The sequence below is a fragment of the Aspergillus alliaceus genome (genome assembly GCF_009176365.1).
Source record: "Aspergillus alliaceus strain CBS 536.65 unplaced genomic scaffold BDW43scaffold_4, whole genome shotgun sequence".
Classification (NCBI taxonomy): domain Eukaryota; kingdom Fungi; phylum Ascomycota; class Eurotiomycetes; order Eurotiales; family Aspergillaceae; genus Aspergillus; species Aspergillus alliaceus.
The window spans coordinates 647,116-672,270 of NW_022474687.1; the positions used below are offsets into that span (position 1 = coordinate 647,116).

Genomic DNA, 25,155 nt, shown 5'->3' on the forward strand with positions numbered 1-25,155 from the left:
TTGTCTAGTAGTTTGGGCCCGCTTGTTATTCCACTGCCAAATTGTTGGTAAACCCCATCATCGCTGGTTGAATAGCCACAAACCGCGTGCTTCGGCTGTTGCTCATCCAACCCTTTCCTGGCACAGTAGGCCTTCTGGTTTCTCTTATGACTGTAACGACCCCAAAGCTATGATATTCCTAGTTCATCTAGGCTTTTCCCGTTCATTTTGCTTTTCGTCCAAATGACTGTAATTCATGCAACACCACATGGGTATCTCAGATTTCATGTACACCTTCCACCCCGACAATCATAATGTTTTCTATGCGTCACTTTATGCAGGTTGAATACCATATTTCTCATAAGGGAAATTTTCCAAAGTAAGAACCAAATCCCCAAACCCATCCCCAAGCTGGCCCGTTTTACCCGAGCTACGATCCGCTCTCCGCGCAACAAGCTCATCAGCCTCATGCTCCGCTGCAGACTTCTCCTCCTCCTTATGCTCACCCGTCAGCCCAGCCAAGACCTCCGCCTCCCGACCCTTATAAGCCCCTAGCAACCCAGGATGAGGACACCAAACTACCCTCATCCCAGCTCTCCGGCCCGCCTCCACACCCGGCACCGCATCCTCAAACACAAGACACTCCTCCGGCGTAATCTCCTTCTCCCCCTTATCCCGCAGGTTAGCATTGATTGTCTCCAATGCAATCAAGTAGATATCAGGCAGGGGCTTGCCCCTTCCCTTCCCAATCCGCGGATCATCACCCAAGACGCGCTGGGACTCAGGGAACGCCGCAAAGAGATCCTGTAGATGGTCCGATTTCAACTGAAAGTTCCTGGTGTGCGACGACGTAGCCAAAGCAATGTATACGGGCTTGTCTGTGGCCTGCGTGGAGAGGAGTTTGGTCAGGAGATCGCGCACACCAGGCAGGGGCTGCGATTCAGGGAAATATTTGCTCTGCAGGGCTGCTTGTTTTGCGGCGTATTCTTCAGGCGAGATGGGGAGTTGGGCCCAGTCGAAGAAGATTTTGAAGGCCTGTGGGTTTTTGTATGGGGTTAGCTGGGTTTGGAACCGGATGTTGTTGGAGTGGGCTGATCGGGAATTGTTGCATTGCGTGGGACGCATGTACATACCTCTGGCTGCGGGCGGCCTTGGAGCTGGGCTTTGATGGACCAGGGGAGTTCGGGTTTGCCGAATTCGCGGAGAATGGAGTTTGTGATGGCGGTGTATTTGTCTTCAGAGTCGATTAGGAGGCCGTCCATGTCGAAGAGACATGCCCGCACGCGGGGAAGGCTTGGGTTTGTTAGCTGGGGGTGTTTTTGTTTTTGTTGGAGAAATGGGTGGGGATTTACTTTGGTGTGGAGTTGGCCATTTATGGTGGGTATAGGTCTATCTATATACAAGATAGGACGTGGATGTCGACTGGTAGATCAATCAATTGTCCCTACTCCGCAGATTGATTGAAGGGTCAGGCTGTTGACAAATGGTGGGGGTACGGATAACAGTGGATATGGTGCCTGAGGCTAAAGACCGATAGGGCCGAGCCAATCGGTGAACGGGTTATCGTTCCGCTCCGACGACCACTAAGGTGCGGAACGGCAGCAGTGTACTTGATCTACCTACTAAGTTTCCATCTAAAAGGTTGCGCGAATAGCTACATATACACAATATGGCGTCTAAAGATCGCGTAGATAATGCGGGAAGCGACAGCGAGGAAGAGGATATCTTTCATGATGCAAGATTCCCCGCTGAAGAAGAAGCTGTGAGTCTACACCTTTTCGCATCATGGCGAAGCGAGCAAGCATACTTACTGAATAATGTGAACAGCGACTCTTGGAGGAATCTCATTCTATAAAAGCCGAAGCCAATAAACTGTTTACCGCTGCTTGCTACGACCAGGCGATCTCCTGCTACGATCGTGCCCTTGCGTCATGTCCGAACTATCTGGATTACGAAGTCGCCGTGCTACGAAGTAATATGGCTGCGTGCTATCTCAAGCTGGAAGACTGGAAAGCATCTGTTGACTCCGCAACGGCGTGTCTCGACTGTCTAGAGAATATTGTACCATCGACGACAGAGGATTCAGACAGCCCCAAAGAAAAGAAACCAGAGCCGGGGTCAACGGATGCCGTGGTGGAAATAACTGGGGACGATGAAGAGGCAGAACTGGAGGAGCTCAATCGCTTACAAAAATTAGATGAGAGGAAAAAGGATGTCATGCGGATCCGCGCAAAGGCACTTATGCGGCGTGCACGAGCGAAGTCGCAGCTTAGCGGATGGGGGAACCTGCAAGCGGCCGAAGAAGACTACAAGTTGCTTGCCAGTATGGACAACCTGCCGCCCGATGATAAGCGCGTTGTGCAAAAGGCTCTTCGGGATCTTCCCGAAAAGATCAAAAAAGCAAGGGAAAAAGAGATGGCAGAAATGATGGGCAAATTGAAAGACGTGAGTTTTGACCCTCTTTGGCTAAAGACTACCATTCACGCTAACTAATCCACTAGCTGGGCAACGGAATCCTTAAGCCGTTTGGGCTCTCTACCGATAACTTCAAATTCACCCAGGATCCAAATACGGGAGGATATAGTATGAATTTTCAGAATTGATTAGCAACTAATCTTTGCATCCCGTCCCAATGTTCTATGAGCGTTTTGCATTGAATAAGGCGTTTCTTTTTGCGGCATCATCGGCCACCCCGAGAGCAATAGAGGGAATGGTATTATATTGAATTATTACTTAGCCTCATCCATGCCATAGTGGACTTCGACTTTCTAATTTTATTTCCAAATCTTCAGCTCATTCATCTCCCCCGGCGATCGCCGCTATTGATAAAATATAGTGCAGGGAATATCAAACTCCGAAAATCATATATCCAAATTCACACCCAGAACCTATGACGCGGCTGATCATAAGGTCTTAGTACCAAACGCCATTCCCATCTTCCAACCTCCTTGCCTTACTGCCGAAAGTTCGGAGAAGTTCGTTCACTGCGAATACGCTGGCCTATGTGAAAGGTAGATAGACATGGTCCCTCGTGGTTTATCCTAGGGGCCTTCGCGTGCGGCATTAACGCTAGATGATGCGCCTCCTTTTGATCAGATCCCACCTGGAGAGTTAGCTAATCAAATTGGTGAATTCGCAGCTAACCAAACTTCAAAATAGCTTACACCATTTTACACTACGCGACTTGGATGCGGAGATCCCGTGAGAGACGAATAAGATGAATGCATACAACCGCTTCATAGTCTCGGCCGAAGCCTTGTAATGCTTGATCTTTGTTTCAATGTCGGGAATCACTTGCGTACAATTTACTGTTTTCTTTAGTTTTGCGGCAACGCGGTAGCCTAGATAGGGCTATTCAATAGACGGTTTGGAGAGGAGTATCGTAGAATGTAGTTAAGATTAATGTACATAGTGATTTTACACTTAATATTGTGCTTTGCTTTGTGGGGGATCGGCTCGCTGGATTAATTTCGACAGTATCGATCTGCTGTTCTTATCATCAACAAGAACAGGGCGCTTGCTTCCCTGGTGGATGGCCAAACAAAAGATTCAGAGTGAGACTATATCGACTTTACCGCCGCCCTCCACCGAGTTACTTGCCAGCCACCAAGTTACTCTATCTACTTCCTCCTTTGGGACGTCGTCGGTTCTGTCTTGGGTGGCTTCTTCCTTACGATAGAATGTAAGCTATGATGTATAAGTATCCATGGTACTCATTTGTAGCCCCGAGCCGCCGGTTAATAACATTTGTATGTGGACAGTGCCCGGTCTGTTCGATATGTGCTTAACATGTATGGCACCTGTTCATATGCCGAGGCGCTTGCCCGAAGTCCTAACTGCCAGCATCCTGAAAAGTATGTATCACCTACTCGTATGTACTTGCATACCTCGACGTCTTTTTCCACTAATGGAACAACACGTTGGACGCTAGTGGGGTGGAGCTCGCTACAACTAGCGCGATATCTCCCAATTATCGCCATGGTAAGCCGATGGTCTTCAGTGATAGAACATGTACCCCTGTTGTTGCTTTGGTGTTGATCAGGACTCCGTCTGTTTGCGAGTTTTAAGCCCGCTTCCTCGCAGACTCTTACCAGAAAGACCCTTCTTGACGTGGCCATTAATAGATAAGTTGGTATATTGCCCGATATGTTTGATTCAGAGTATGACGCCTCCGTATATACCCTAGAACCCAACCCGATTGATTTGGACAAAAGTACCCAACGGGTACAGTGAATGTTTCTCATGATGAATCTCAATGCAATGTACCGAAGGAGGGTGGTTACAAAGTCGACAAGCGAGGGAACTCTTCCTTCTGGTCTGCAAAGATCCTGGGCCAGGGAGTAGAGGGCCAGACAATGCCCCCAACTCGGAAAGGTACAAAATAACATGACCGAAACCGACTGTTCAGGTTTCAAAGGCGAAGTTGGATCGACGCCTGGTCGACTTCTCAAAGGATGCCACATCAGAAGAGCAAGTGACATACAAAAGAGAACAGACGTAAATTCCTCAGCGTTATCAAAGAAGCACGGGATGCACGCACCACCAAATACCCAGCCCAACTCCCCGGGTAAAAGCACGGAATGATCGAAGCCATCAAGGCTGGCTGTAGCGCAGCTAGTGCGACGGCCTATGAGTACACCAAAATCATCGACATATTCGTGGGTCAGGCCCAGATTATGTGGCCTTGGGTTTATGGAGCCTTCAAGGTACTCCTGGTTGCACGGGTGAATCATACCGAAATGAAGCAGAATGTGGAAGAGCATATGGCCACCAGTAAAGCCAAGTTTGAGATTGTCGATCATTTGACAACATACCTCCCCTCACAGCGCCTGGTGCAGACCATTGGGAAGCTGTATGACTGCTTCCAAAGATTTCTGGCTAAAGCTTTGAAGTTTTATAGCAGTAGTCGCTTAAGCATGTAAAGCTTGTATCCTGTATCTTCCCATGCTTTCCTCTTCCCAGACTAGCTGACTGCAGAAAACGCATTCAAATCTTTTGCCAAGCTTTGGACAGCGCTAAAGCCTATTGTTCGGTCAATAGAACGGACCTTCAACGAAGTACGGGACATCATTCATTTTTCGAACCATTTCACCGGCGATGTTGTATTAACCAAGGTGTCACGAATGTTGGACCTTATCGAAGGGGAGGCGGTCCGATTCTCCAAGGCCAGTGACGTCGAACAAACCTGCCAGCTGTTCCGACGTCGCGTCGAAGCCAAGTTGGAGAAACATGGTGTGGAGAGGCCTCATCGGGAAGTTAAAGATTCAGGGTTGAAATCACTCGACCTAGATGCTCACCTGGCGGACCCTTTTATCGACCTCATTACCTTCGAAGAAGCACGCGCCCAGCAGCTGAAAGTAGAGGAGCAGCGTCCAGAGATGTGAAAGTACCGACCAACGAACCGAAATATATGGAAAGTCAACTGAATCATGAACTGGGTCGAGTCCCAATCGTCTCAGCTACTCTGAATCGATGGCAACCATTTTCTATCTCGGGATACCTTCAGTGCTTCCTTCATCGCGCCGCTGGTGCTCTTTGGGGAAAGCAATTTCGAGATTAGTTTGGTGCTGCGTCATTTCTGTGGCGACAGCCACTGGGTCAAACCGAGCAATTTTCGAGCATTAATTCAATCCCTATTGATGCAAATACTCAAACAGCGCGCGGATGTGTGGCCGACTGTATTTGGTGTACTTGATCAAGATGGCGCAAATGATATTCACCGGTTATGGAAAGTATTTGTTGATACCCTGCAGGCGGCTCAGCGCCATATGTCTTCGTTGTTATTGGTAGTATCAGTGGCGGTTCCGACCACCCACCGCCTTCCGCCGGTGGGTGGTCGGCAGCCTAAAGGAATTTTCAGCCTAAAGGAAGAATATGAAGCAATTCGTATTATCACCACTAAATACCTGTAGAATCAATAAAATAAAGTTGATCACCCGATTCCTCTGCCAATCCTGTATCTGAAGCCGTAGTTTAATTTTCTATATAAGGCGCTGGCGGGAGGTGACCGTATGCCTTAAAATATGCCTTATCCGCTGCTTTCTTATTCTTTTTATTATCTTTGGCCTTCCTGTCCGCAATAGACCGATTCACATCCTTTACACGCAGTATGCCACTATCTCCAAGGTGTTGAACCTCTTACTTAGTCTTTTTATGACTTCAGGATGCCTGCGCGGCCTCAATTCGCTTAAGAGTTGAATTCATGACAGCAAGCTGTTCAGATTGAAGCTTTTGCTGATAAAATAAGCGGTCAAGATAGCGCTCAATACAAGGATTATCTGGTATATTATTATTTAGAAGCTTAAATAGCTTCTTCTGATTCTTTTTAACTTGCTGAGCGCTTTTTGGAGATGTATTCTCAAGACTTGAAGAGAGAGGATATGGAGGCAGCGTAGTCTCTCCATACATATATAGATCAGGTGCAGAGATCTCTGGTAGAGGTGGTAAAGTATTCTGAATAGCTTCAATGATTGAGGATCCATCTGGAGAAAAGATACCGCGTTCTTTAAAGGAGTTGTGAATAAGGCATGAATTAAAAGTCTTCTCACATACAGCAACAATATCATGTAGAAAATTTGCTTTATCTCCCGGAACTCCACACCACTGTGCAATGAGGTTATTTACACTGTGAAAATGCGTTTTATATATAAGAAAGGGCTTTCCATCAAGCAGCTGACAGAGATATATTATATAAGGCCAGAAACAAAAGAGAAGGATCTCATATATCTCACAGAGTTGAAGAAATTCAACTATTTTATGAGTTGTGTGGCTGTCAAAGATAAGTATACGTTTTTCTCCCTTTTTTATACAATCTTTGGTCTCCTCATAAAATTTTTAAAGCCATTCAAGCGCGATCTCATCATTTATATAGCCTTTATCAGTGACTGCAGTATAGTAATCGGGAATTGCTTCATCATACCAGGCCTCTATAAATTTCTTTCCTTTAAAGATAAAGAGCGGAGTCATAATCCAGCTATCTGCAGCAATACACTCAAGTGCAGTAATATTATCTGTATACTTAGCTTCAGAAAGATTAGGAACTCTTTCTTTTGTACCGAGGACTTTTTAAGACTTTTCACTGCCTGGTTAAAAGCCGCATTCATCAAAATTATACACGAGACAAGCAGGGACATTTTTAAGCAAGTTAATAAGCTAATTATACCAGAACTGAAGCTATCCAACATTCTCTATATCTAAGTGCTTCTTCTCCTTTGGTCTTTAAATTACAGGACTTAATTTAAGATCAGAAGAAAGGCTTTTAGCAAAGCAATATGCCCATAATCGGCTGACACTCTGTGTAGAATTATCTCGCTGTACAGTAAGGTTTGCCCACTCTAAAAGCAATGATATAGTCACTGGAAGATGGATATCACACATCTTAGCAATCCATTGCCTTAAGGCAGCCTCTTGATACTGATTTAGCGCTTTATTTGGTGCAGTTCAAGCTGTACAAGACTTTCTCCTATTATAGATGCGGCCGTGGAGTATGCGATAAGGAACCCCGAATTCTCGCGCAATCTTTGCGATATTAGGATTTTTTTCAAGACAGGCAGCTTCAACGGCCTCATCTACACGTAAACCTGAAATTTTAGACATTTTGGGCATTTTTTATGGTTTGTATAGCTTTAAAATGGTAGGAAATCGATTATCTTCCTTTAGGCTGAAAATTCCTTTAGGCTGCCGACCACCCACCGGCGGAAGGCGGTGGGTGGTCGGAACCGCCACTGATATAGATTTTCCCGCCCCAGGAAAAGCAGTGGGTGTTGTTGAGGAGCGGGAGCTTATCATAACCTCTTTCAACGACCTATTGAAACAGCAGTCCACCCTACTCACCAAGGTCCTACTGACTGCCTCATTTGCGTCAGACGTGGAATCAACACGAATGAGCCTCGATGCTCTATTGATCAGGTCTCTAATATCCGCCGTTCGCCGCCAACCACAAAGACAACTATCAGTGGCCGCTACAATAGAGGATGAGCCAGGTCCAGTCTTACACAGGTTGGTAGAGATTCAGGAACGGATATGCAGGGCTATTCAATTCACCCTGCTTCCCATGCTCTATCCAGCCGATTCCCCCATTTACACCTGCGTGTATGGGGTCCTCCGCGCCAATTGGACTTCCGAACTGTCCGGAATGGACCCCAGACTGCTTGGCGCCTACAGCCCTTTTATCATTCGCGCCTGGGCCATTGATCTTAATGGTAAAGCTTTGTCCAACGCTTCCATGATCTGAGTGTACCCCAATTCGTAAGAGAGATGCAAGTGGTGGACCTCAAGGATATCCCGACCGGGTATCTACCTTACGAGCATCCATCGGTCGGAGCTGGTCCAACGTGGCTGGTGGTTCTGGGAACCGGGAAGTTCGATTCATATCGCTGAATACCGAAATGGAGAAGAGTGTCTAAGGAGTCAAGCAAGAGTCCGTGGAGTTCTTGCTAACAGCTAAGCAGGAGATCTATCGGATTGTCGTTGACCAACACCTGCATCCTGTCAGCGTATGCGCATATCCAAAGCTCGACGTCGAACTGAGCCTCATATCATATTCATGCTTGAAACTGTTTGGAGCTATGGTATATCCACCGACCATCATGGAGTATGTACATTCTTGATACCACGCCGGATATTTAAGAGTCTAGCTATCGCTGTAAATACTAACTCATTCCAGGGAAACTAGACGTACTCAAGATTCACGGAACATGGTTGAACCCTCGGGCTATTTATGGAGAGCTTTTCGTGCCTGATAGAAAGCGCGAAACCCTCATCTCCATCTTTAGTCCCTATCAGGACGTGAGATACAAGCCCCCCGATGCCACATTGGTCTTGCTGCATGGAGGCCCAGGACTCAGCAAGGCCACCAGCGCCAGGGTGGTCGCAGAGGTTTTAGAGTACCCACCCTTGTCAGTCGCGTCGGCAGATATTGCCAAACAAGAGAGTGAGTCGGTGGCACGTTTGACTACGATCCTGGACTCTGGTACTGGAGAATATTGAGCTTCTATTCAGGTACATGAACGAGCAAGTCTCACAGCGGGATGTTAGCTTACTCGCCATGGTTCGGGAACTGGAGGCGTATCGGGGGCTTGTTTTCTTGCCAACAGACCGCATAAGAGTCACCGATGGCAATCTCCTCACCCAATAACCGTTGGGATTGGATACCAGACACAAAATAGGGAGGCCCAGATATATATTCTCCGAACCATGGCAAAATGGCAAGATGATGATAATACTGGAATATCTCACAAGAGGTTATTTGAGGTGCTTGAGGGACATGGGATGTACCGGGAGCGCAAGAAAACGGAGCCGGTTCATGGGTGGGATCATCAGCACGCTCTCAATGATGCACTGTCAATATCAACCAGTTTAGAATTCAGAAATCAGCAGAGATATCTGGTCTATAGCAGTGAATAGGCGATTTGAATTCAAGATCGAATTGAGGGATATCGCTGGGGGCTTCCGATTAGGTTACATACAAAAAGGCACACCGCTTCGAACCTGTTGAGAGCGACATCTATACTCCGATTACCACAGCCCTGAAAGCTATTAAATAGATGTCTGTCAGACTTCAGATCCAGGAAACAATAGTCCAGCACATGGCATCAATAAAAAGGGCTGTCGAAAGAAGGTTGACCTACTGCGATTGACAGGTCATGATAAAGAGGGTGATCGAGGGACTTAGTTGGGCTCGTGTACTAACGTATGAATATTTACTGAATGATATGAAAGGTTCAATCAGTAAGGCTGGCCATTGCATTCTTAGAGTAGGTGTTTAATTTCATTCATATACGCTGATAAGGCTTCCTATCACTTAGTATCACTCAGCTCAGCTCAAGGCCTATCTCGTGCATTGCAAGAATTGCAAATTGTATGTATGGCGTACATACATAGTTCTAGTTTTCGCAATCATCATAACACCTCTATTTGCGCACAACTTCTTGTAACTCCTCAACCTCAAACTCGCCTCCATCCTGGACGAGATCCGACTTGCTTTCAAACGGCAAAGGCCGTTTATCAACCATCAAGCTCGCCGCAAGGCCCACCGCAGCAACACAGACATAGACAATCCACAACTTCCGCAAAGCATCCGCATACGCATCCTGTACTATATGGCGTTGACCGCTATCAAGTGTTGCGATCAAATCAATATTCCCTTCAGCGTTACGACCATTGAACCTCTCCGCTACCGTTTTACCCAGCTCGCCCTGTAGCGTCAACACTTGCGACTGCATCCCATTTTGGAATATAACCCCTCCTACTACTACAGAAATTGACGTCGCGATATTCCGGATGAATCCAAAAGTGGCCGTGGCTGTTGCATAATCTTTTGGTTCGACTAGGGATTGCAGGGCGATTAGAGGAGCTTGGAAATTCATGCCCACGCCGAGGCCTGCTACGGCCTCGATGAACGAAAGCGCGACGAGAGAGATTTTGCGGTCGAATTTTATGAATAGTCCGAATCCTAGGGCCATCAGGGCCAAGCCGAGCCAGATTGGTTCGCGGCAACTTCCTAGGTTTGGGTTAGTTTTGGGTTCCTTTTTTGAAGTTTGATTGGGGCATAGGTAGTGTTTAGGTACATACCTCTGTGTTTTATCACTAGGCCGGTGGCTATACTGGTAAGGCACTGGGCCATGGCAATTGGGAGGATTAGTATTCCCGAAAGGAGAGTTGATGAGCCTCGGACTGCCTGGAAAAAGATTGGGAGAAAATAGAAGGCAGATATGTAAACCTGTATCTAGTTAGCTCTAAATTATCATCTTATGAGAGGACCAAATACTGTGGGGGTTACCTACAAATCCATGACAGAAGCACACCAACAAGGCGGCAATATTCGAGCGCCGCTTAAAAAGCCGAAGGGGGATAATCGGGTATTTCGCCAATCTGGCTTCATTATAGATGAAGAGAACTAGCATGAATACACCAAAGACTATCAGGCAAACCACCTTTGGGGATTGCCATGGGAAAGTAACGCCTCCGAAATCAAGCCCGAGTAATATCAGGATAGTCACTCCAAGGATGGTAATACTGCCCAGCCAGTCAATATGTTTTAGACCCGACTGGAAGGAAGAGCGATTGGGTTCCAGATCCAGCAGCCAGATAGGGACGACAAAGCCTAGTGCACTGCATGGTAGGTTAATCCACCAGTTCCATCTCCACGAAGCGAACTGGGTAAGGGCACCACCAATCACCGGACCAATGCCACAAGCCAGCGCCCATACGACGCTTGTTAGTCCTAAATACAATCCTCGAGTTCTAAGGTCGCGTTCGTTAGCATGTTAAACGAGACATGATCGTGTTGTGCAGATATTAAGCAAGCCAGGGCTTTCTAGCTGACATACCTAATCTCGAAAATGTCTGTTATGCAGATGTTAACGAGAATAAAAACACCGCCTGCACCACCCCCTTGAACCGCTCGCCCACCGAGAAACATCGCCATATTCTTTGCAGCGGCACAGAGCAATGATCCTAAGAAAAACACGGCCACAGCAGCGAGGAGCAGGGGCTTTCGTCCCCATATGTCACTCAGCTTCCCCCAGATTGGTGTGGACGCGGCGATGGACAAGAGATACGCTGAGCCAATCCATGCATAACTTGAACCGGAGTGAAATTCCGCGACGATCGATGGGATTGCTGGGCTGGTGATTGTCTGAGAAATAAAATCTTTGTTAGTCATGAGTTTCAGTCTCAATGTAGACATTCCGGAACTTACAAAATCAAGTGCCGCAGTAAAGAGTGATAACTAGCCAGGCATAGATGTTCAGTACATTGCAGTCCATCAGCACAGCTTCAGCAGAGAGACCAGTAGTTGGATTTATACCTACAAAAAGAGAGAATACCACCGTCAACTGTCGAGCTCGACTTCGCGGGCGAGAGTCGGGTCCTGGATGGACCTTATTCTCTTCCGCTGTTTGGCGATCGGAGTCGGTAGAAGCCATGTTAAACGACGCCTTCAAGGATGACTAGGTGATTAAGGATAACGATGGAAATAGAAGGGAAAATGAGAACGGATCTTTACAATGTTATCTTGCAAAACTTCCAAGGGATACACAGTGGAATGTTATTACTAACCGGTGCTGCAGGGATGGGAGAGATATGTACACCGTAGTAAAGTAATCGATCATTTCTATTTCACTAGATATTGGTAAAGCTGGGGCTGACGAAGGGCCTAGTAATAAATATAGTATATAGTATATAATACATTATTACTATATCAGGTATCCCGAATCCGCTCGCCTCTCATACCCTGAAGATTTAATTCAATGCCTTAAAATAAAGCACGTACTCCGTACTGTATACCCAATCATGGACCATCGGCTAATGTCTAGATTAGCTCTGAATAGAAAACCAAGTTGAGCCCATGGATTAGCGAGCTGGTCTCAAAGGTGCAAAAGTAGTGTGATTTATGTAGTGCTCAGCGAATAAATTGTTTAACTTTAGTTGAACCAGCCTGAGGCCCCCCTTAATTCGCGCCTCTTTTCTAAGTCATCCTCATTCCATTGCCGTTATCCTAAAATGACTGCAACGATCCTACAAACAAAGCAATTGGGGCAGACCCAGGGGTAGACCACCGAAGACGTCTCACAGTTTCTGGGAATTAAATACGCTATATCGAAAGATAGGCTTGCGAGCGCACAGCTCGTGGATAGTTGCGATGGTGCCGTTCTCGATGCTACAAAGGACGGGTGAGATGATGACTTCAACATATACTTTTTCCTTCCTTTTCCAAAGTTGACAAGAGAGAACCATACCCAGACGAACAGCTATCTCACCTTTATTTGGATGTAGCTTGGGGCAGGGTGTCATTCAACATACCCCAGCCAAAAGAGTTCTCTCAGTCAGATCTGGACTGTCTCAATTTGAATATCACTGTCCCCGAAGGCACGACTACATCTTCAAATCTCCCAGTTATTTTCTTCATTCACGGGGGAGGTCTGCTGCTTGGGGCTAATTCATGGTCTCAATATGACCATGCACGTTTTGTCAAGCTGTCTTCTGAAAATAATTTGTCCATTATCGCGGTCTCCATCAAGCAAGGATGTCGGAGTCCCACGTATCAAGAACATTTTAGGCTGACTCGACAAGCTATCAGCTGGAATTGCTTGGATTCTTGACCTCCGATGAGCTCCGAAAGGCCGGATATAAAGCCAACAACAGCCTCTGAGGCCAAATGGTGGTAAAGGAATGGGTGCGAAGGCATATCGCAGATTTCGGTGGAGATCCAGATAACGTGACAGCAGCCGGGATGAGCGCTGGTGCAGGCATGTTAAGCTATATACATCAGTTTTAACATCATGACTAACAATACCAAGCGTCCGTGACATATCACTTGAGCTCCCGAAGCACCACTGTTCAAGGGAGCCATTGCAGAGCGGCAGTTACTTCTTCACTCGGGCTTTGCCGTATGAGGTACATGAACAGAATTATCAGCAGGCCATATCGGTACTGGGATTGGAAAATGACACCACGGAAGAGGTTGTTGGAAGCGCCCGGACAAGAGCTAATTGCCAAATTACCTCCCTCAGTTCTGGCTGCCCCCACAGTGGATGGCGACATAATACCATCGGCCCCTACATATGCTCAAACAGCTAATTTAACCTCTTATGCGCGCCAGAGGAGCGATTGATGCCCAGAATCAATAGTTGGCGACGGTCAAATGGACGTGAGTTTGGATTTAGAGACACGATATCCCAGACGCTATGATAGGTAAGCATTGTGGGACTCGTAATGGCCAATCTCAAGAAAGAACGCGTGGAGAAGTTTACCACAGCAATAGACACCGTACTGTCATCAGAGCCAGCGGTGGCACAACGCACCCTGAGCGAATATGGTATCACTAAGGATGCCTCCCATGACGAAGCGTTTCGTGCGGTGCTGGATTACATCAATGATAATTGTTTTTCTGCAGCGACCTTGACCATCGCCCGAGGTTGGAGAGGGAATGCTCACGCTTACTACTTCGAGGGAAATCCCTGGGAGGCAACCTACATTCTTGACATAGCCTATCTATTGCAAATCTTTCGGTAGTTCATAACACCTGCCCAGCAGCTTATCACAACCACCTTGGAAGAGGACTTCTAGAAGTTCTGTCACGGTATCAGCCCCGTGGCCAGCGATCATAGACCATAATATCGCTACTACCTTCACAGCCAGGGTGTATGGACGTAGCTTTAGAGGTCTCGGCGTTAGGAAAGTGAGCCACCCGTACAATGGCGAGAGTCACCGAAGAAGCATTTTATTTGACTACAGCAATGTAGTCACACTGGACAACCTGGCCAAAGTATTTGATGTTTTTAAGACCCTGTGATGGCGGTTTAGTGGATGGATATGGACTCCAGTCGACTGCATCGAACGTTCGTTCTTGAGCTTTTCTGGGTCGTTGGAAGCTCGATTTCTGAAGGTAATCTAGGGAAGTCATTATATGAACCTTGTTTTTCACATTTGGCGCTTGTTCTAACTGTTGATTAACTAATTTTTTGCTGTTAATTCAATCATTTAATCAAGCTCCGCCACCATGACCTAAAGGGCCCTCGGGGCCCGCGGGTCCCGAGACCGAATACCGAATAAATATAGCTAACAATCTTTTCACTCATTTTTTAGAACAAGATATAGAACCAATACCACCAAATTCTTGGCCCCGATTAACTTCTTCTCCTATCTAGATATTACTCTATAAAATCCACTCTAATCACTGCGTGACGTCATACGAAAAACCAGACAGCAAGCCCAGTTATTCCAATGCAAGTTTACTTCCTGGCATCCTGGCATAATCAACGATAGATTTTTTTTTTTGAAAAAATGCGCCTATGGCCGTCTAGTAAAGAGACGGCTGAGCCACCAGTATTTCTAGAATGGAGGTCATCGAAGATCTTCATTATTTTCGTGGTTTCGTTTGCCGTTTTCACGGTATGAATCAATCATCCCATATCCTTGCAATTAGATCAAATTGCTAATGAAAACCGCGGTAGGATATCCTACTATATGGGCTGGTATGTGTTATGTCTATGGCTTTGGAGATCTGCTGATATCTGACCTCCTGAAAGATTGTTCCTGTGACTCCAACCGCTCTGCATGAGAGGGTCGGTCTATCAGAAAATAATGGTAGGTTGATTCATTCTGTTCTTTTTTCGTTCTCTGATATAGACTAACATTTATACCCCCTTACAGAACAAAGCTGGACATCTATTCTATTAGCACTCTACGGAGCGGCACTATTGGCATTCTCGCGTGAGTAATTTCCTTTTCAATAGTCATAAAATATCATTCTGACAAAACCCACCAATCACCAGCTATTGCTGGATACATCGCTGATAGGATCGAGTCACGATGGTGGCCACTTATGATCGGCTTAATTGCCTTGGGTGCCTCTACGGCGTTACTTTGTGTCGGCACTCATCTCGGCCTCTGGATCGCCGGCCGTTTATTCCAGGGCGCGTCGGCGGCAGTTGTCTGGACCGTCGGGTGTGCACTTTTAGTCGATACAGTGGACAAAGAAGAGCTTGGACAATCATTAGGCTATGTTAGCATGGGGATGACTCTTGGGACCATGGGCGGTCCCCTCCTCGGAGGCGTTATTTACGAACACGGAGGATATTATGCCGTTTTCGGATTGGCCTTCGCGTTGATTGGATTGGATATTATCTTTCGAATCATTATGATAGAGAAGAAGCATGCCGCGAAATGGCTTCCACCCAAGGGTGGGTCCTCCAAGGGTGAGCAATTAGACCAGGAAGCTGCCTCGCAAGACGCCACAGAATCTTCAGTCATCGCTGCACAGGACAGCGACCACAAAAGTGAAAGAAGCTCACAAGCAGGACTACCTGGATCGTCAGAAAGCGCACCAATCTCCCAGGAGTCAAAAGGCCAGGAGCTCGACCATTACAGTCACTCGACAAGCGCAGAACCCAAACCTACAAGAGCTATACTAACTCTACTAGTGTCGCACCGCATGCTAGTCACCATATGGGCGTACTTCATACTATCGACCGTTCTAACCTCCCTTGACAGCGTGCTTCCCCTCTATGTTAAAGATACATTTCACTGGGGTCAGACAGGTCAAGGGTTGATCTTCGTCCCACTATCCATTCCCCACCTCATGGACCCGCTAGTCGGGTGGCTCATTGACAGTTTTACAAATACACGGCGCTACATTGCAGCGGGCGCACTTTTCGCAACTATTCCGGTCATTGTCTGCCTCCGATTCGTCACAGACGACGGAATGAGACACAAGGTACTGCTCTGCGCCTTACTGGCCCTTCTTGGTGTGTGTTTAGCCTTCCTTATGCCACCTATTTTGGTAGAAGCATCATACGTCGTTCAAGAAAAAGAAGAAAGGAACCCCAATATTTTCGGTAAAGGGGGAGCGATGGCTCTTTCGTATGGGATTTTGAACGCGGCCTTTGCGGCGGGCAGTATAGTCGGGCCGTTTTTTGCAGGCTTTATTCGAGAAGATGCTGGTTGGGGCACCATGGCGTGGGCACTTGCCTTGCTAACAGGTGTGTCTGGTATACCGGTGCTGTTATTCTTGGGGGGATTCCTTTTCTCGAAGAAGGTGAGAGCTCAGTCCCCTGCATGATTTGGGAGGCTGGCTATGCGTATACAAACATTGGGGATGTATATAGATACGACACAGTATAAACCGAAAAGTTCTCCGCTCCACTTAATCCTAGAACATAATTTAATGTAATAGGTACAGCCATGCTCAAATCCCCAGAGAAATAATGCTTTTATCCGTCCTTACCAGCCGAGCATGAATGATCCTCTTCAGTCCAAAATGTCGTGGTAAAACCCCCCGCAACGGCCCCACATGCTAAGATGATGCGCCCTTCGGCAATACAATGAAGTCTATAAGCCGGGATTAAGGGAATACAAAGGATGGGCCTCGGATCATAATCTTCGGTGTCATTCTTTGAAGGCCAGTAACTATTATCATTTCTCCCACCTTAGGTATCCGGAATTATGGCCGCACCACAAATCCATCATCAACCCCTCAACGCAATTTTCGGGGGTATTGAGCGCATGATTGAGGAGACTACTATTCATCAATATCGAGGGATTAAATATGCCAATATCCCCGCAAGATTCGAGTGTTCTGAACCTATAGGAAACTTCGCTGGCGCATCTATCGATGCTACTCGATATGGGTAGGTGCTCTATCTGTTGACATGCATACTACGTTCAGAAATTCACTAATATGTGGCTTAGGCCGAGATGTCCCCAGGTGGCTGTAGATGTGCGCCACTTGCTTCGGATTCCTGAAGGTTTCGAAATCCCCGATGAGCCTGAGGACGAATTCGAATGCCTGAATCTAGACATCACATGTCCACCTTTATCGCGTGATTCGGGCTCCCTTCCCGTTTTGATTTGGATTCATGGTACGCAATCCATTGTACTTGCATTTAAAACTTAGGGAACCGATGACTAACATTCCACAGGTGGCTCACAGGTCGTCACATTTTGTTCGGCGGCGTCCAAGATTTGTGGTAAAGATACACTTGAGTCTATAGTACTTCAGTGCAACTCTTAAGAGCTGACTTGGTTACAGATCCAGCAAGGATTGTTGCGGATTCGATCGAGGCTGGTCAACCCATCATCTTTGTTTCCATCAACTATCGACTCAATATATTCAGCTTTGGAGATGGAAAGGAAAAGAACCTTGCACTCAAGGACCAGAGACTAGGAATTGACTGGGTGCGGAAGAATATCGCAGCCTTTAGAGGTAATCCAGTAAGTGGTGGAGTTGCTGCCCCAGGCCTTGTGCATCGCGCCATCCTAATCTTGAAAAAAAAAAAACAAGGACGATATTACTCTTGCCGGGGAAAGCGCAGGAGCGGTTTACGTTCATGCACATCTGATTTCTGGTCCTCCGGTGAAGAGAGCGGTCCTAGCATCTGGATCCCTTTATCTGTCATCGCCATTGCCCGTAGAGCGAGGCGATGGACTCATCCAGGCTTTGCAAGCAAAAGTGCGGGAGCTTGGGCAATCATCCCTCCGGGAGGCCTCTGTCCCCATTCTTTTACAGGCACTGACGGAATGCAATGTAAACACTATGTGGATCCAGGAGGAGCCTGAGCTCCAAGATTGGGAGGCCAAGCCGGAACAAGTTGATGAGCTTATGATAGGTGACACAGAGTATGAGGTGCGTTTGATAGACGTTCTGTTTTTAGGCGTGCCTACCTAACGATGTTTAGTCTGTTATCTGGAGAAATGGAGTGGAAACGCTAGACGGAGAGACTATTGCTGCCGCGTTTGAAAAAGACAAGGATTGGGGAACGCAGCTACGTAAGATGTACCAAATTGTCGCGGATCGTCCTACAGCTTGCAAGTTGGGTGCCCTGGATTTTGTCAACGACATCCGCTATGCACTCCCTGTTGAGGTTATCTCCAAAAAGTTCGGCGCGGCCAACAAACGAGTGTACAGATACTTGTTCGACCAAGCCAACCCATGGCAAGCTTCCAGCCGCGCTCATCATGCTGTCGATCTTCTTTTTCTCTTTGCTGGGATTGATTTGTCGTTCAACCCTGCTGCCGAAAAGGTGAGCAAGGAAACTAGAAAGCACTGGATCCAATTTGTCAGTGGTGGTAGTCCCTGGCCTCCAGAGGGACTATTCGCATTCGGGCCACTTGGAGAGTGCAAAGAAATCTCCGAGGCGCAGCTTTCGAGTCGGAGACGACTAAATCACCTCAAGGCTCTGACAAAGGCAGGTATTGGTGTGTATATGCCCATCGCTATCGCCTTGACAGCAGGGAATATTAGCCTATTGAATTGAAATTACGCGCCCAGGTTATAGGGTCAGGCACCTATGAGAGCCTCAATTGACCCTCACACAGATTGTAGGACATCATCGCTTGTGGCTAGGCTTGGTCTGCTGGTGTTAATCTAATAATTGCTACAATACCATCCTATAATGAAAGGGAAAAATCTAGGGATGGCTGGTCGGCACCCACTGTTCTCAAGATTTTCATTGAATTTTGTTCATATCATTCACTCAGAGCCTTGTGCTGATGAGCGGATGGTTGAATTGCCGCCGGACTATTGTTTCATCAGCTCGCCATTACCAATCAATTTTACACAGCCTTTTTCCTCTACCGTTGTGGTTCAGCCGCTCACAGCATGTACTAGATATAAAATGATACCATCTTGCGTAGTCCTCTGCTCTTCTCACTGCTTTTCGGTTCCATTTCTGTCACTCAAATTTCACCCTCCATTCAATTTCTGCTCCTACCATCCTGTGTACAGCATTCTCTTTGCGCAGCACCCTCAAATCTGTCTCATTATGAAGAAACACACCTCTGACACCTCTATGCTGGCTGCCCCAGCGCTCCTGGACAAGATCGACAAGCTCTTCGCCTGCAATGTAGGCGAATATATCGCCCTTCCACAGCTGGTGGTTGTGGGTGATCAGTCCAGCGGTAAATCATCTGTCCTTGAAGGTCTCACTCAGCTCCCCTTTCCGCGTGACAGTGGGCTCTGTACTCGCTTTGCCACTCAGATTATTTTCCGCAGAAACAAAGTCCTGCCCACTCGCAAAGTTACTGCCACTATAATCCCAGCACCAGACTCGGATGCGGACCGCGCTACTAGACTTAAGGCATGGAGCAGTGAGAGTATGGGCGGCTTGGAGGAAAGCCTTTTCTCCAAAGTCATGCAAGAAGTAAGATGAAAACCTTGAGCTCTCTCTATGTACTCTTAGTCTAAATGTACAAAAGGTCCACGAAATGATGGGGGTCACTGGAAACTCGCACCAATCGACCTTCTCTAAAGATATCTTTCGCTTGGAGATTTGCGGACCAAATGAGGAGCATCTGAGTGTGATCGACGTGCCTGGAATCTTCAAAAATACAACCCCAGGTCTAACCTCTAAGGCGGACATCCAGGTGGTCAGGAAGATGGTAGAAGGCTATATGAGGAATCCTCGATCCATCATGCTCACTGTTATCCCTGCAAATGTCGATATTGCCACTCAAGAAATCATGGAGATGGCTCGCGATCATGACCCAAATGGGGAACGGACCATCGGAGTCCTTACAAAGCCAGATTTGGTAGACAAAGGTGCTGAAAACAAGGTCCTACAGCTTGTTGAGGGTAAAACCTTATTCCTCAAGCACGGATGGACAATAGTGCGTAACTTGAGCCAACAAGAGCTGCTAGATGGAGGTATCAACCGTGATCAGAGAGAAGAAATTTGGCGTCAAAAGGAACCGTGGAGTTCAGTGGCTCCGGAAAGGTTTGGCATCAAGTCCCTAAAATCTCGACTCCAAGAGACCATTACTGAAAATGCGCGACGCGAGTTTCCTTCGGTAAGTTTTACGGATCTCCGCCAAAAGATGTTCGCTGATCGATGGCTAGGTCCGGTCGGAAATCAGCAAACGACTGAAGGAATCCAGGAGAGCCTTGGAATCCCTTGGCACTGAAAGGGGAACAACAGAGCAGCAAGTTGGCTTTCTGTTGGAGATCATAAACAAGTTCCAGGATATTACCTCTCATGCTCTGAGCACTAATTACGGTGTGGATGACGCTTTTGATGATCATGAAGATCTTCGACTTGCCACATTAATTGTCACCCGGGATACGGAGTTTTCAAATGATCTCAGTCGATACGGTCACGAGTATCAGTTTGATGTCCATGAAAACCGTCAAGGCGGGTCATATACTGGAGACACTACAACAAACCCTTCAGGTAGGCGGGAGTCTGATGAAAGTGAAATCTACGCTCGGAAGACTGACAGCCCGGAAGGGCTCGACTGTGTTCTTACTGAGCAAACATCTGAGTCTCTCCCTTCGAGCAGTGATATTTATGAATGGCTAACGCATCTATATAATGGATCGCGTGGTTTTGAGATCGGCACATTCAACGTTTCGCTGCTCGCCACTATCATGAAAAGGCAATCTGTCAAATGGTCCAACTTGGCCAAAGGATATATTAGCGATGTAATCGCGATTGTCCACAAGTTCATCCGGAAGGTACTAGAGATCATATCTATCAATGAGCGTGTATTCAACAACCTTCTTTCTGTCGTGATGGATGACCTCTTGGAAAGGTACCAGCGTGCCATAGCACAGGTAGATTTTCTGCTCCATGTGGAGCTTAACCAAGCGCCCAGAACACTCAATCATTATTTCAATGAAAACCTTCAGAAATGGTATGCGAGTCCGAACATTACTTGGATGCATATATGGATTTACTAACAGCATTCAGCCGCCAGAGACGCCTGCGTTCCAGTCTCGAAGCTAAAGCCGGTCTCGACAGAAACAATCGGCAGGTAGTTCAGCTGGATGACCTTTCCGTCTCGAACCACATGAGTAATACTGCTTACACAATCCGAGATATCCATGATATCCTTCTGTCGTACTATAAGGTTGCTCGTAAACGATTCGTGGACAATATCCTGATTCAAGCAGCAGACTACCATCTCGTCACCGGACCAGAGGCGCCCATGAAGCTGTTCACGCCATCTTTCGTTCAGAGCTTGTCCAAGGAACAGCTTCAGGACATCGCGGGTGAGGATGCGTCGACTGTACGTCAGCGAGCGAATCTGAGGAAGGCGATTCGTGAACTTGAGGACGGAAGGAAGATCTTGTTCTGAAAACAATCGTTGCCTCATTACATGTCATACGAACGATGAGGCGATCTAAGCTTGAAATTTCTGTAAGCAATAGGCAGTAGAGTTAGTATGATAATCTCAACTTAAGGTCAATGTTAGGTATAGAACATACACCTCGGACAGTAACGTATGCAGTGAGCAACATAGAAGAAAGCATTATAGGTAGACCGGATAGAATTCAGCACCGACACACGTAGTCGCCAGGCATATATCTCAAGATAGTAGAAACCAGGGAAACTTTCATGGATAATCTTTCATGATCCGAGTGCCTAATCCAAGGATACGAGAACAATTACCCCCAAATCATATAGCTACATCCGAGTCAACACAGATATAGAAACGGCCCTTCAAGAGCAGACTTTCCCCCCCATGAATATATGACCAAGCAGAACCCTCCTTTCTGTATTCTAATAGACAGCCCATAGCCTAGTCATGCACAAACAAGACCCTTCCCGACGTCCCAATTACCACAAACATTCTATATGTGACCACAGTTCCTGGACACCTATAACATCAAAAGCCACAATCCAGAAAACATAAACGCAAGTTTCAAACTCACCACCACATCCACCTAATAACTACTAAACCATACTTGCAAGCACATGTCACACACACCAAAACCTCAAAAAGAAAACAAGCTCCTCATCAACGATAAGATCATTACGAATACCCAAAAAAATTAAGATAAAATAAATGACCAGACTGGGGCTCGATCCCAGGACCTTATGCGTGTTAAGCATACGTGATAACCAACTACACCATCCGGCCAACTGATGAATGGGCATTCCATATTTGACACTCTGAGCCAAAGCTTATTCCTGTATAGCCAGGCCACATTGTCTATTCACTCCAAAGTCTTAATGTTAGTTCTGGCGTTAGCATTGACCGAATAACTTTTACTGATTTGTCCTCTTAAGTAAATGCCGCATTTTGCTGACTGTATATGGGCCGTATTGTTGCGAGCTAATATATCATTAACACATACTACTGGGGATTGACTATAATAGCCCTACTTACCTGGTGTAGGAGATATATATATTGCGAGTAGTCAGCTGTCTACTCCACGCTACAACGTCCCTGAATAGCAGTTAAATAACGAAGCCTATAACCAATAAAGTACCACGCTGCCTCATCCTTAGCTGCTCACCCATAGGAAAGCCGCAGTACAGCCCACCACGGAGCAAATACGTAGAACACCTGATCCCACTCGGTAGGTCGACGAAGTATACACACAAGTGACTCATGAGGATTGATCGGGCGAACGTATATTAAAAATCCCAAATATCAGACCAATATTCAGTATCTGATATAATTCTGGCAATGGCGGATCTTTGCTAAAATGGAAGGCGACTTAGAAAAACCAAATGGCTCCGGGTTAGGATCTGCATTTTGGCACGACTGGTAGCCACATCTTTATGTAATCAAATATTGCATCGAAATTTCATCGGTTGGCCGGATGGTGTAGTTGGTTATCACGTATGCTTAACACGCATAAGGTCCTGGGATCGAGCCCCAGTCTGGTCATTTTTTGCCCTTCGCGCCTCCATCATCTTGCCTGTGGAGCAAACCTTTTGCTTCCTAAGCGTTCCCTGAATGAACGGCATTGCTCAACCAGGTTGATCCATAGCTTTGGCCGTATCAATCCACATCTTATCAAGGCTCTCGGTGCAAAGTCAATATCCTACACTGTGTCCACAGAGTAGTACCTTTATAGAATGATATTGGATCTCAAACCCGCCTTCTTGCTCTTTTATGCATACCCTCCCAGCTTTGTATTCTGTACAATACCCCTCCTTAACAACATATACGTCTCTAAGGCTTAGCTTGAGGTCGTAGTTAATATCCGTGTCTCCCGCATGGCAACTATACACTCATGAGATTTTCCAATGCCATCTATTATAAGACCAGTTTGGATACGTGTCCTGGTAATTCCATATGACCATACTAAACCACACTCCCTGCCGTATCAAAAGTATTTATTTCCCATTGACCTTTCCTATATACTGGAATTGAAGTCCAGTCTCCGGAACTACTCTAACGTTGGACCGCAACGCCTCGACAAAGTAACATCCACAGATACAAACCTTCCCAGCTACTAATCCCCACTAGAATCACAATGCCTATTCACACAAACCCTAATTATTTCAAAAAAAAAGTAACCCACAATCCAACCTCTAACCCCCCTATCAAGATGACTAGAAACATGCCCAACCTAACCACCAATAACAGGCCAATAAGAGATAGCAGCTAAACCATAACCCTAACGCACTAAACCATTTCAGGATCTTCCCTCCATCCCCGACTCCTGATGGCAAATACCCCATCTAATATCCATCAATTGGCCGGATGGTGTAGTTGGTTATCACGTATGCTTAACACGCATAAGGTCCTGGGATCGAGCCCCAGTCTGGTCATAGATTTTTGTCGATTATCGATCGCCATACCCTACCCTTTGCCTACTCACCTGCCCCACGCAAGGAATACATCATTGACAATCTCCATTTTATTCATCCTCCAGGAGGAGCACATCGGTGCGCAATAGCAAGCTACTTCATCCCCTGCGCGGTGATACATAGAGTACATCCCCTCGTAACAAACTTTCTCTAAGGGCTCTGTACCCCCACGTCTATTAGATAAAGCCTCGTGCTTATAGTCTGTGATGGCCTCTCAATTTTCAGCCCTGTTGCATATTTAAGGTAACTAGCGGCAGGGGAGTGATAGAGAAAGCCCTGTCACTTGGCCCATATATTAGTGCACATCTCCCTGGCTGATCGTGCAAGTTCGCAGCCACTAATTTGAACATTTAGAAACCACGCCCCTCCAGTCTCGATTACCCGCTCCAAGCCAAACAATACTTCCACTTTCCTACTGAGCGTCTTGGGGCCTGTCCGCAAAAGATCTGAAGAGGGAGGAAGAACCCGTCGACAATGAACCAAATTCGACGAGAAACCAGTGCGCGGTGACCTCGGCCCTTTCGTGGAATAATACTATTGCTGAATACCTTGCTCCCTTAGCCAGGTTGAATATTTCATCAGCGTCTTGCTTGTTCATATGTCACATTCAACGTAAAGCTGGCAGCTTCGATATTATGCGAGTTGCAACTGGCATTTGGCAGATTTTCAAACTAAAAAAATATATCCAGTCTTGGACCATCCTTCAATCATCTCTCCTTCGGTTGACTCTCGGCAGCTTAAGTTGGTGTCGGGAGTAGTGGTCTGAGAGTTGGTTGTTTTGTCGCGGACTCAACTTGTGTCTCTAATCCAATTTCCCCGCTCCTCTGTATCGATATCGGAATCCTAGATTCTATTCTTCTATTGCGTATCCTTGCTCCGCTGGATTGCTTCTGCATGTATGGATTAGCTCCGTGCTACCATTTCCTACACGCAGGATGATTCGAAGAGGAATTGAAACAGTTGCGTAGACGGCTATTTCTTCTCTTCCCCACAATATTTGTGGCCATGCTGTCCGACTGTTTCATAGTTCGAGATAAGGTTATCTGGGACTTGTGGAGCTAATCGCAAAATAGTATAGAGATTTTACGCAAGATGTACTCAACAACAACGTATGAAGATACTTCCGCGA

The 25,155-nt window shown here is 46.6% G+C and overlaps 9 protein-coding genes and 3 non-coding genes across 12 annotated transcripts; 9 read left to right on the top strand and 3 right to left on the bottom strand.

Annotated features, from left to right (window-relative positions):
• Positions 1-120: 120 nt before the first annotated feature.
• On the bottom strand, positions 121-1,445 carry BDW43DRAFT_263047 (haloacid dehalogenase superfamily protein). Its single transcript, XM_032040501.1, has 3 exons — positions 1,332-1,445; positions 1,113-1,272; positions 121-1,014 (listed from the first exon to the last, which is right to left on the bottom strand). Exons 1-3 carry the CDS (start codon positions 1,349-1,351, stop codon positions 313-315), a joined length of 882 nt encoding a protein of 293 aa, XP_031904939.1. The 5' UTR covers positions 1,352-1,445; the 3' UTR covers positions 121-312.
• A 180-nt stretch (positions 1,446-1,625) lies between these two features.
• On the top strand, positions 1,626-2,743 carry BDW43DRAFT_263048 (uncharacterized protein). The gene is made up of 3 exons (XM_032040502.1): positions 1,626-1,741; positions 1,807-2,424; positions 2,481-2,743. The coding sequence occupies exons 1-3, from the start codon at positions 1,649-1,651 to the stop codon at positions 2,580-2,582; spliced, it is 813 nt and encodes a 270-aa protein (XP_031904940.1). The 5' UTR covers positions 1,626-1,648; the 3' UTR covers positions 2,583-2,743.
• Positions 2,744-4,559: 1,816 nt separating this feature from the next.
• On the top strand, positions 4,560-5,363 carry BDW43DRAFT_297047 (uncharacterized protein; the record flags this gene model as incomplete). Its single annotated transcript, XM_032044309.1, has 3 exons — positions 4,560-4,811; positions 4,947-5,211; positions 5,269-5,363. The coding sequence occupies 3 exons, from the start codon at positions 4,560-4,562 to the stop codon at positions 5,361-5,363; spliced, it is 612 nt and encodes a 203-aa protein (XP_031904941.1).
• Positions 5,364-7,609: 2,246 nt separating this feature from the next.
• On the top strand, positions 7,610-8,967 carry BDW43DRAFT_306801 (uncharacterized protein; the record flags this gene model as incomplete). Its single annotated transcript, XM_032046105.1, has 2 exons — positions 7,610-8,180; positions 8,645-8,967. 2 exons carry the CDS (start codon positions 7,610-7,612, stop codon positions 8,965-8,967), a joined length of 894 nt encoding a protein of 297 aa, XP_031904942.1.
• A 923-nt stretch (positions 8,968-9,890) lies between these two features.
• BDW43DRAFT_306802 (MDR family MFS transporter) lies at positions 9,891-11,906 on the bottom strand (the record flags this gene model as incomplete). The annotated part of the gene is made up of 6 exons (XM_032046106.1): positions 9,891-10,480; positions 10,552-10,699; positions 10,764-11,223; positions 11,310-11,617; positions 11,681-11,710; positions 11,793-11,906. 6 exons carry the CDS (start codon positions 11,904-11,906, stop codon positions 9,891-9,893), a joined length of 1,650 nt encoding a protein of 549 aa, XP_031904943.1.
• A 577-nt stretch (positions 11,907-12,483) lies between these two features.
• BDW43DRAFT_297049 (putative carboxylesterase) lies at positions 12,484-14,275 on the top strand (the record flags this gene model as incomplete). Its single annotated transcript, XM_032044310.1, has 8 exons — positions 12,484-12,530; positions 12,591-12,653; positions 12,724-12,767; positions 12,811-13,008; positions 13,134-13,229; positions 13,281-13,510; positions 13,765-13,991; positions 14,050-14,275. The coding sequence occupies 8 exons, from the start codon at positions 12,484-12,486 to the stop codon at positions 14,273-14,275; spliced, it is 1,131 nt and encodes a 376-aa protein (XP_031904944.1).
• A 323-nt stretch (positions 14,276-14,598) lies between these two features.
• BDW43DRAFT_263061 (MFS transporter) lies at positions 14,599-16,680 on the top strand. Its single transcript, XM_032040503.1, has 5 exons — positions 14,599-14,874; positions 14,937-14,957; positions 15,012-15,069; positions 15,136-15,195; positions 15,258-16,680. The coding sequence occupies exons 1-5, from the start codon at positions 14,767-14,769 to the stop codon at positions 16,541-16,543; spliced, it is 1,533 nt and encodes a 510-aa protein (XP_031904945.1). The 5' UTR covers positions 14,599-14,766; the 3' UTR covers positions 16,544-16,680.
• A 246-nt stretch (positions 16,681-16,926) lies between these two features.
• On the top strand, positions 16,927-18,737 carry BDW43DRAFT_306805 (putative carboxylesterase; the record flags this gene model as incomplete). Its single annotated transcript, XM_032046107.1, has 6 exons — positions 16,927-17,111; positions 17,173-17,342; positions 17,403-17,450; positions 17,513-17,694; positions 17,765-18,106; positions 18,159-18,737. 6 exons carry the CDS (start codon positions 16,927-16,929, stop codon positions 18,735-18,737), a joined length of 1,506 nt encoding a protein of 501 aa, XP_031904946.1.
• A 507-nt stretch (positions 18,738-19,244) lies between these two features.
• On the top strand, positions 19,245-21,555 carry BDW43DRAFT_297053 (dynamin family protein; the record flags this gene model as incomplete). Its single annotated transcript, XM_032044311.1, has 4 exons — positions 19,245-19,622; positions 19,678-20,268; positions 20,318-21,111; positions 21,168-21,555. 4 exons carry the CDS (start codon positions 19,245-19,247, stop codon positions 21,553-21,555), a joined length of 2,151 nt encoding a protein of 716 aa, XP_031904947.1.
• A 712-nt stretch (positions 21,556-22,267) lies between these two features.
• On the bottom strand, positions 22,268-22,341 carry BDW43DRAFT_t36. The gene has a single exon. It is a non-coding gene; the product is annotated as a tRNA-Val (tRNA).
• Positions 22,342-23,023: 682 nt separating this feature from the next.
• On the top strand, positions 23,024-23,097 carry BDW43DRAFT_t28. Its single transcript has one exon. It is a non-coding gene; the product is annotated as a tRNA-Val (tRNA).
• Positions 23,098-23,913: 816 nt separating this feature from the next.
• BDW43DRAFT_t29 lies at positions 23,914-23,987 on the top strand. The gene has a single exon. It is a non-coding gene; the product is annotated as a tRNA-Val (tRNA).
• The last annotated feature ends 1,168 nt before the right edge of the window (positions 23,988-25,155 follow it).